Consider the following 9808-nt stretch of genomic DNA (forward strand, 5'->3'; position numbering starts at 1 on the left):
GGTACCCGGCATTTGCATTCCTGGCATTTGGGGCCCTGGAGGTTTGCTGAAGAACCAGCCCGACCTGTTTGCTATCAGGGCCTCGATCCTCCAGCAAGCCTGGGAGGAATGCAGGGGGCTGGGAGCTGCAGGGCGGAGGGCAGAGCAGAGACCCGGGGGGCAGGGACATAGCTAACTGGGGGGGGGGCGTGGGGAGATCTTCCTCCTCTGCCCTCCTCTTTCTTCACACTCAGTCAGCACAGGACAGAGAGCAAGGCACAGGGAGCTCGCTGCACCTGCCAGGGCAGGCGGAGACAGAGGGACGCTCGCACCCAGAACCCAGCCCATCCGCTGCTGCCATGGAGCTGCCGCTGGTGCTGCTGGTGCTGACTGGGCTCTGCGCCGGCCGGATCCTGGGTGAATCTTCTGGCTATTCCAGGGGGGGTGGCCTGGTGCTGCTGCCTCTTGGGGAGGGGCAGAGCTAGGGGTGGATGGGCAGAGAAGGGGAGGTTTGGGGCTGGATGGGTGGGGAGGGAAACGGGGTGGGTGAGGGAAATGGGGGAGCTGTGTGGTGGGTGCTGAGGGGGAGCCGTGGGGTGAGTAGGCAGGGAGTGAGGAGCCACGGGGTGGGTGACGGGAAGGGGGACGCTGTGGGGTGGGTGGGTAGAGGAAGGGGAAGCCGTGGGGTGGGTGCAGAGGGGGAAGGGAGAAGCTGTGGGGCGGGGAGGGGGAAGCTGTGGGGTGGATGTGGAGGGGGAAGCCGTGGGGTGGAAGGGTCTCCTCCCTTGAGCACTCAGCGGAGGGACAGAACCATGGGAGCCAGCCCCGCAGGGAGAACTGCCGGCCGCTGCCTCAGTTGGCTCTTTGGTGTCTCCGTGCGGCGAGGGTGTCTCAGGCCAGGCCCCACCCGCCCGGGGCCCCATCACCAGACACCCTTGGCGGTCAGCCCCAGCAGAGAGGTGGCGGGGGGTGGCCAGGCAGGAGCCGGGCTCTGGAGGTCCAGACTGAGTTCAGCTGGGCTGCAGCAGGCTGGACTGGGCGGGGCTATCGTCACATTGGGTGTCGAGGGCCAGATCCTCCGCTGGTGTAAAGCAGGGTCGTCCCTTCCCAAGTTGTCAGCTTATTTCCCCTTGGGCTAATAAATAGAGGGGACTGAAGCACTGGGCTGGTGGGGTCCCAGGGGTGGGTGCTGCTGATTCACTGTTTGACCTTGAGCAAGTCATGGCACAGCCTGGTGCCTCAGTTTCCCCTTCTGCAAAAGGGAGCTAGTGATCCTGACCTGCCTTCGCAAAGCGCTGTGATGAAACGCGCTAGATACACACCGAGGGTTACTGGTGTTTTGCCCATAGCTATTCTGGCTACCCAGTGTACATAGCACGCTAGCAGGACGTCCAGACTGGATCAGAACCGAGGCAGTCCAGGGGCCTGTCTCTGACCGTGGCAGCACCAGCTGCTTTACTCAGAGGAAGGTGTAAGGACCCTGCAGGAGGCAGAAGTGGGATAATCTGCCCCACACGCAGGCACTCGGGCTCAGCCTAGTCTACCAGTCAGAGACTGGCTTACGCCCGGACCCATGAGGTCTTAGACCCCGTAGCGTTCACGACGCTAACCCGGCTGATTCCTGTGATCCACAGACGTGTCCAGTCCCTTCTCTGACTCCTGCTAAAGGACAGACCAGGGCACTGGTGATGCACGACTGAGCCTCTCCCATCTGGGTCCCGGGTTTAGGTCTGCCCAGGGCAGCAGAGCAGTCAGCTGATGAGACCCAGGGGACGATTAATTAGCGCCCGGGTGGGTGGGGGCCGCTGGCAGAGCAAGGGCCGGATTCGGCTCTGTCCCCCGGTTCCAAGTATTGGCTTCTTTGGCTGGCAGTGCCCCAGCCACGGCTCAGGCCCCCCCTGCTGCTAGCAGCCGTACACACACGCAACAAAGCACTGGTCCCTGCCTCACAGAGGCGCCAATCGAAGTACGAGATCAGAGACCGGGGGGGAGGGTGTGCAACGAACTAATGAGGGGAACCCTGAGCCGATCCTGGTTACTAAGGTACGTGGCGGTCGCAGCCCACCCGCTGCCTGCGCGCTCATGGGGGTGGCGTTACTCCAGATTTACGCTGCTGTAGCTGAGGTCAGTGCGTGCGGGTCCCCCTTGTGTGTCTCCAGAGCCGGTGCCCTACACGCCGCAGATCACAGCCAAGTCGCTGGAAGGGAAGCTCACCGCCACCACCTTCACGCTGGACCAGCCCCTCTGCATCTTCGACCAGTATGTGAACAGCACCGATGACATCTGGCTGGTCGTCGCCTTCACTAACGGTACGTGGGGCTCACCTGGCCGGGCCCCGTTCCCTGTGCCTGCAACGGGCTTCGCGAGCTCTGCGGGGACACTGCCTGAGGAGGAAGTTCACAGCCTGCTCTGGTCACCTTCTGGCTTTGCCTTCCTCGGTCTCGCTTGAGAGATTGTAGTGCTGGCTGGCCTCCAGCTACCCCGGCTCACCCCCCTGCTCTAGGGCCAGGAGAGTTGTAAAGGCAACAGGGTCAAAGCACGGCGCTAGGAAGCCTGCGTTTTAGTCCTGGTTCCGCAACTGACTCACTCTGCGGCCTTGGGCTAGTCACGTAGGCTCAAATTTTCAAAAGCAACCGCTGAGGCCTCAGCGAGGGGGAAGCTAAATAAGCTTCTCTCTCCAGGGCCGTTAGATCCGGGCCAGGTGGGAGAACTGCCCTCCAAATGAGCTGCACTGCGCCCAGCCAAGCAGCAGAGGGGGCCATCGTAATTGAAAGGCGTGACGAGTAATAGGTGTCTGCGAGGAACTTCAGACCGAGGGGATCTAGAGATTGCCAGGATCAGGGGGCTGCTCCTTCAGGGTTGGTATCTGGCCTCACGCGAGGGCTTCAGGGGAAGCTGGGGCTCTCCACGGTGCAGCTACCTCATTGAGCAGTGCTGTGAATGGAGGGAAATGTCCCTGCAGCCATCGCCTCACGCCCTGGAGCCTGATTTTCGCTTGTTCTTATCTCAGCGAGGGGAAGGACGTCTCTTACAGTGGGGATCGCTTCACCCAGCCCTTTTAAACAATGCTGCTGCAGAAGGAAAAGCTAATAATCGGTGGGGATCCCTAGGGGAGCAAGGATCCTCCGGCTTTCATGACCCAGCCAGGCCAGGAGGGAGCTCACGGTGGTGACCGGCCGCCTCATTTCACTGCGGGAGCTCTGTGTTTTTAGGCTAACGCCCAGTGTGTACTTCAAACGTATCCCGGCACAGCTGTGCTGGCCAGGGCTGTGAAACCCCCTCTCCCGCTGGGCCAGCGAAGCCCCCGTGTAGACGCAGCTCTGCTGACAGAGGAGTGCTCTGCAGTGTAGACGGAGCCTGTGTCCCCGCTCCACCCCCCAGCGCTGGGCAATCCAGACCGCCCCGTGCGGTTCAGCCTAGCAGGGAGCATCTTGCTGCAGCTGGGACGCGCTTTAGCCAGTTCTCAGGGTGCCTGCACACCCTCTGCAGTGCGCTGCTCTCTGTCTGTCCCTCGCTGGCACCTGCAGGCTTTGGGTGCAAAGATCTGGCCGCACTGAGCCTGGCCATTCGCCATCCATGTTTCCCTGGTGCGATCTGGGGTCCTTGGGATCCCTGAGCAGAGTTATTGTCGAGGAGGAAGTTGTTCAAAGAGGCTGGGTGGGGGCAGGCGCTCCCCGGAGAACGCACCCTCCGTCCAAGCACAGACGCACGTTCACACTCTGCCACGTGCCTGAGGCGCTGGCCAGTGGATGCCCTGCGAGACATCCCCTAATGCAGCAGCTGGGCTGTATGTGCCCCTCGCCCTGCCCCTGCCCACCGAACAGCCTGTCCCATCTCGGGGAGGGCTGCGCCGCAGTTAACTCAGGTGGTCGGCCCCTGGGTCTGAGCCGAGCCCGGGTGCCTGCAGCCCCGCTGGAAAGTGACTTCTGGGGACACGTCCCCTGGTTCTTAGCGCTGCAGTGAGCTGAGCGGCTCTGACTGTGTCCCAGGAGCCTGGGGAGAACGCGTCTGTCCTTCTGGGCCCATGGGATGAATTGGGGGGAGGCAGTTTTGGACTGTCAGCACTGGTATGGTTCAGCCCGGGTCCTCACCAGAAAATGGACAGCTTATTAGCCTAAGGGAAAGCCGCAGCCGGGGTCGAGCCGATGCCACCCGCTGGGTCACTGAGTTGGACTGAAAACACCACTCCGCTCGGAGGAGAGGCTTTGTGTGTGGACAGGAGGTGGGTTAGGGGCAAGCATGAGTAAAAGCTGGCGATAACTCGGCAGTGAAGACAGATCCCTGGTCGGGGCCCAACCCTAACACTGCTCTAGCTAACGTAGCTCCTACGCAGGTGCCAGGAGTAGCAGCTTGTGCTTTCAGTGTGGATAAACCCAAGCTCCATCCTTACTCACAACCTCGGGGGGCTGCTGAGTGTGCGCTAACACTGGAACAATCCCCATTCTGAACCTGTGCCTTTCTACACTTGTGCAGTCTGAGGTGCCGGTTTTCCAGTGTATTCAGGGGCTTTTCTAGGCTCCTATCTCCACAGCATCTGTGCCACTCAGCATCGATGGACTGAGCCTGCTGGAACGTCTGTAACGTAAGGAAGGATTTACAGATGGGAAAACAGAGGCACTTGCAGGATCAAGTGACTTGCCCAGAGTCAGCCCGGGAGTCAGTGGCAGAGCTGGGAATAGAACAAGCGTCCCCCATGTCAAGTACCTTGACCACCAGCCCAGCTTTCCTGCATCATCCATTAACTTTCTTCTCTTCTCTTTCATCCGCAGCCACGTCCAATTTCAAAAACCCAACCTCCCGGGTCAAAATCCCTCCCTACCAGGGGCTATCGACTGCGCTCCATTACATGACGCTGAAGACTTCCATAGCCTTTTACCCCTGCGCTGAAAGCAGAGCCGCTAGCGTGCTCCGGGTGGGCAGTGACACGTCCTGCAAAGATGATCGCAGCCGGGAGTTCTGCAACGGCCCTCTGACTAGTCCTGGGCCTTACCGGTATGACAGTCTGAACCCAGACGACCCAACAGGCAGGGGCCTGGCTGCCCTCTCACACACACAGCAGAAATCAGGAGTAACTCCCAGGCGGGCAGTGGTGACTTCCATACAGTCAGAGATTCGAGGTTTATTATTCCCTCTGTCTGCAGACATGAACCAGGGCCCCAGTGTGCCAGGCTCTGTACAGACACAGGATAAACAGATGGTCCCCGCCCCAAAGAAATGACTGAGAACAAATTAAACCTCTTCCATATTAATTCCCCCTGTCCCATCACACCCACCTTCTCTGGCTTTGATCTGTCTCCTCGGATCGATGCAGGCATCCCTTGCAACCTTTACAGCATCAAAGGTTGCTTTTTCCCAGTATATAATTCTCCCTCGCCAATGGAATCCAGCACATGCTTTTGCTAAGGAGATTCCTGGTTCTTTTGAACCTGCTCTGTACAGCTGGAGGGGGCTGGGGTGCAAGGGAGTTTAAGGAACCTGCTAGATCCCAGCCCCTGGCTTGCAGGGCTGCCTCTGCCATCTCTTTCCACGCCAGTTATTCAGTTGCCTGTGTAATTAACTGGCCCTTTAACAGTGAATGCCCCAATGTGTTCATTCCTGTTGTCCTTACTATAGTCACCTACTCTTCCTCACCCGCCACTCTCGATAACCGTATTTCTCCTCACTTGTCTTCCGTTCGCTCTCTGCTCCGTATTTCTGAAGTGTTATTCTCTGAACTGCTTAAGGGACCAACTAACTCCTGAGCATAGCTAGAGGAGTGGTTTGCAGAGATCTAATCCCACGTGGTGCTGGGGAAAGGGTCATCACAAGGGAATTAACCAGAGAAGACAGCTATCTGAATGGAGAATTGGGTTCCATTCTGCCCTTACTTTGCATCCTTACAGCCCTTTGCTTTCAGTGGGATTGCACAGGTGTGTCTCAGGGCAGGATCTCACCCAGGAAATTCATTGGCACCAGGGTGCTTTGCATTTTAGGGGTTTCTATGTGCACAGATAGATACGGAACAAACCTCTCTCCTATTTCAAAACTATAGTTGCTTTCTCTGTGTAATGATAGTTTACTTGCAGAACAACATTCAGCCACTAGATGTGTCTGTGTGCTCCATATACTTCCAGTCAGGGTGAGGTCCCTGGTAAACAAGTGTAACAATGCTGGAATGTGAGCTGCGTTGGTGTCTATTGTCAGTAGCTGTATTCTTTAACAAACATCTCCTGCATAAGGAGGACTTTGATTCCATATACCATGACACACTGAGTGTCTCTCTTAACATATATAGCACCTACCAGCCATTGTAGTAGCTAGGTGCTGATATACCAAAGCCTGATAATACTGAGCATCTGACATTCTGCTTCTGTCATTCAGAGCCCTACTCAATGCCCTGCCAGAGCCAGGCATGTGCTTAATGGAGCGTGACTAAACATCTCCCTTGCCATGGTGCTGGGCTGAGACCAAAATGCCCTGTTTGAATGAGCCAGGGGCCTCTCTGATAAACCTGCTGGAGAGCCCTTCTCCCCAGGGAGAGCCTGGTGCTATGGAAAGGGGCAGCATCACCGGGCTGGCTGAGTTGGGTCAGTTCTTAAGACACTCAGTCTATCTTGTTTATCCAAGGGAAGGTAAGAGGGGTCTTGATCCCAGCCCATCAGTGTCTGCTTGGGGAGATCTCCACAAAAAAAGGGCTCTTCAATCTGGCAGAGAAAGTCAGAATAAGATCCAGTGTCTGGAAGCTGAAATGAAACGAATTCAGACCAGGAACAAGGCATCAATATTGAATAGTGATGGTAACCAGCCACTGGCTCAGCAGAGCTAGGCACCTGGTGCATTTCCCTTCTCGTGAAGTCTCCCTCAGTGCAGCGTGGCTGGCCTGAAGAGCATGCTGTGGCATGCAGGGCGATTATGGGCTCAACCCAGGAATTTGTGGCTGAGGTTCTGCAGAAGGTCCAACTAGATGATCTGAATGGTCCCTTCCAGCCTGGGAAAACTAGGACTCTGGGTAAAGGAGATGGCCAGGATAGAGCCAGATCTTCTGCTGGTGTAATTCACCGTAGCGCCATTGAATTCAACAGAGCTGCGTCGATATGTACCAGAGAGGACCCGGTACCTCCAATAGATAGGTGTCTTGGGCCAGCTGTCTGGAGACAGCCCAGGGACAACCCCAGGATTTAGCAGAGACAAACCGGGCCAGTTTTGCTCTCCAAGTGTGGTAGGTCTATCCGGCCCCTGCATTCCTGCTGCTGAGCTATGGTCTGGCTGGTCGCTGACCCGCTCTGTTCTTTTGTCACCCCTCTTTCAGAGTGAAATTTCTCATCCTGGATTCCAATGGCTCCAAGGCAGAGACGAGATGGTCCCAACAGATCTCGCTGAAGCAAGGTAACCCTGGGAGAACAGGGAAGGTGCTTCTTGCACTCTGAGCATCTTGGCGGAGGGTCCTTGTCTCCTTGTAAAGGGGTCTGAGCCCAGCCCCACTCGCAAGGCAGCACATAGGGACTTGGCTTCCCAACTCACCCTCCGCACACTTCCTGGGGCTGGCAAGACAGGCCTGCACATACCAGCCTGAACTGGCAGTTCCTAAGGGGTCTCCTTGCAGGCCCTCCTGCCCCTCGCTGCTCAGAGAGCACCAGCCTTTTAAACTCCTGAGTCGGTGTCAATGGGGCCCACCTGGTCTGGCTGCCCAGGTGAATCAGTGGAGCAGCTCTGCACCTCCTCTTAGGGCCCTACAGCCGGATACTTGGTCAGAAGCCTTGAGCGCTCAGGCTCAGTGACAGCTCCCCGGTGGGAATCAGACACTGAGCTGCCTGGGCACCATCGACCCGAGAGAGGACAGGGAACGTCTGAGCAGCTCTAAGGGAGTTGGCCCATACCAAGCCCAGCCTCTGCCCTCATCTCATCCCTTTCCTCCTGGATCCCTTCAGACCCCACCACCCTCCGCGGCTCCCCCGGCGCCTCACATTCCCTCCCCTCCAACTCCGCCCCATCTCCCAGTCCCTCTTTTCCATGCCTGCCCTGATAGCTTCCCCGGCCGTGTGCCCCAGGTCGCAGGGCGAGCGCCATCGACACCTGGCCCGGGCGGCGCAGCGGCACCATGGTCGTCATCACTTCCATCCTCTCCAGCTTCATCGGTGTCCTGGTGATCCTGTTCCTCTGCACGGCCGCCTACGAGTGGTGAGTGCCAAAGCCCGGAACGGGGGATCTGGGAGCCCAGGCCAGCGGGAACGTGCTGGATAGACCCGGGCTTTCTTTGGGGAACGGCGACTGAGCTGCCCCCCCCACCTGGCACTCTCACAGCACCTCTGTGGGGTGGGCACATAATGTCTTCCTCTGGCTAGTGTGAGCACACCGCTGCCCTCTGCTGGATAGAGGCAGAACTACTCCCCTTGGTGTCCAGTGCCCTACACTGCTAACTGCTAAGGGAGAGTCTCCTGTCGCTCAAATGGCAGCAGCCTTTTTTTGGGGGCAGCTCTGTTCTCACTCCCAGAGTATCTGTGATGTGCAGCATAGCAGCAAACAGGAACACCTGGGCATATCTCCTTTGTACTGAGGGGGAAACTGAGGCACAGAGTGATCAAGTGCCCAAGATCACACACAGAGTGGGAATGAGAGCTCTGCCTGCTCACGCCGCACCTCTGTCTCTGGTGTTTCCAAGTCCACGCTTGAGCGTCCACACTGCATTGTAAACCTGGGGGTTGGGCTCCACCCTGAGTCAGAGCCCGGGCTTAGCGTGTAGTGGAGACATCTGATCCTGGGGGTCGCTCGGCTCTAGGGCCGCTTGTAACTTTTCCACCAAAACTGTTTCTTGAGAGGAAATTGGGCTCTCAAATGAACTGAAAATTTCAACTTTTCATGGAAAAAACTAACCTTTTTTTTTTTTTTTTGGCTGAAAAGGTCGTCCAAAAAACCCCTCTTTTTGTTTTGCTTTTTTAAATGAAAAGCTACAATTTTGCACGAGGGGGAAGCGATCCCTCGTTTCCCGACTCTCTGCTCAGCCCCGCTGGGGTTCAGAGGCAGCACGGTGGGGGTGGAGGCAGGGCAGCTCCCCTGGGCCTGGCGCTGCAGGAGAAGGGGGCGGGGAGGACATGCCCGGGGCTGGCTGCGTTGGTGCGGCTCGGTGTGCTCCGGGCTGCTTGCCAGCTGAGTGTTTGTGGGTTTTTTACAGCTATAAGCTTTGGCGGCTGGAGGAGGCCCCGGCCCCGGAGGAGCCACCAGCAGAGGCCTTCAGAGGGAGGCAGTACGATACCCATCACATCCCCCCGTCGCAGGCTCCACCCCAGCCCCCCAGCGACGTGCCCCGGCCTCGCTCTCCGGCTGCCTCCTTGTAGGGGCTGGAGCTGCCCATCAGCCATCGCTCAGGGCTCCTCGATCAGCACTCGGGCCCCACCTGAAGCATAGCATCCCCCTTAGACACCCCACGTCCCCGTGTCCCCATCGCACACCCCGGGCCCCGCTGTCCCCTGGGCACCTCATGCCCCGGTGTCCCCATCACGCACCCTGGGCCCTCACCTCCCCCGTGGTGCTCTGGGATCACAGGCCCTGGGAGAGGAGAGGATCCACGGCTCCCCCTCGCAGGTATCCAGCCTGGCCTGACCTGCCAGGCTTCTTCCCACTTTCCCTGCGGCTGACTTTACAGGACCCGGAGGAACAGCTGGGGAGGGCGGGCCACAAACGAGCCACGCCTCCTGCACCTGCCAATCAAAGGGTTGTTTCTGTTAACTCCACCTGGTGCATGGGGCTGGGCACTGGTGACACTCCAGGCCCCTGGGTTATTTGTTTCTCGCAGGCTTTAGTCACCTCCTGGAGCTATTTATGGGGCCAGAATAACTGGAGAAGCCAGTGGCAG

The 9808-nt window shown here is 58.1% G+C and overlaps 1 protein-coding gene across 1 annotated transcript; it reads left to right on the forward strand.

Annotated features, from left to right (window-relative positions):
- Positions 1-338: 338 nt before the first annotated feature.
- On the forward strand, positions 339-9290 carry LOC137146664 (uroplakin-3b-like). The gene is made up of 6 exons (XM_067538161.1): positions 339-396; positions 2139-2288; positions 4749-4971; positions 7268-7344; positions 8007-8136; positions 9128-9290. Exons 1-6 carry the CDS (start codon positions 339-341, stop codon positions 9288-9290), a joined length of 801 nt encoding a protein of 266 aa, XP_067394262.1.
- Positions 9291-9808: the final 518 nt, after the last annotated feature.

This window comes from Emydura macquarii, unplaced genomic scaffold (assembly GCF_026122565.2).
Source record: "Emydura macquarii macquarii isolate MOO-44397 ecotype Brisbane River unplaced genomic scaffold, CSIRO-AGI_Emac_v2 contig_450, whole genome shotgun sequence".
In the NCBI taxonomy this organism is placed as follows: domain Eukaryota; kingdom Metazoa; phylum Chordata; order Testudines; family Chelidae; genus Emydura; species Emydura macquarii.

What these genes read in the sequence shown, in the direction of transcription:
- LOC137146664 (XM_067538161.1), top strand. Translation starts at nt 339, where the DNA reads ATGGAGCTGCCGCTGGTGCTGCTGGTGCTGACTGGGCTCTGCGCCGGC. An exon ending in CTGCGCCGGCCGGATCCTGG is followed by an intron (nt 397 to 2,138) that starts GTGAATCTTCTG and finishes GTGTGTCTCCAG; the next exon opens with AGCCGGTGCCCTACACGCCG. An exon ending in ACTAGTCCTGGGCCTTACCG is followed by an intron (nt 4,972 to 7,267) that starts GTATGACAGTCT and finishes CCCCTCTTTCAG; the next exon opens with AGTGAAATTTCTCATCCTGG.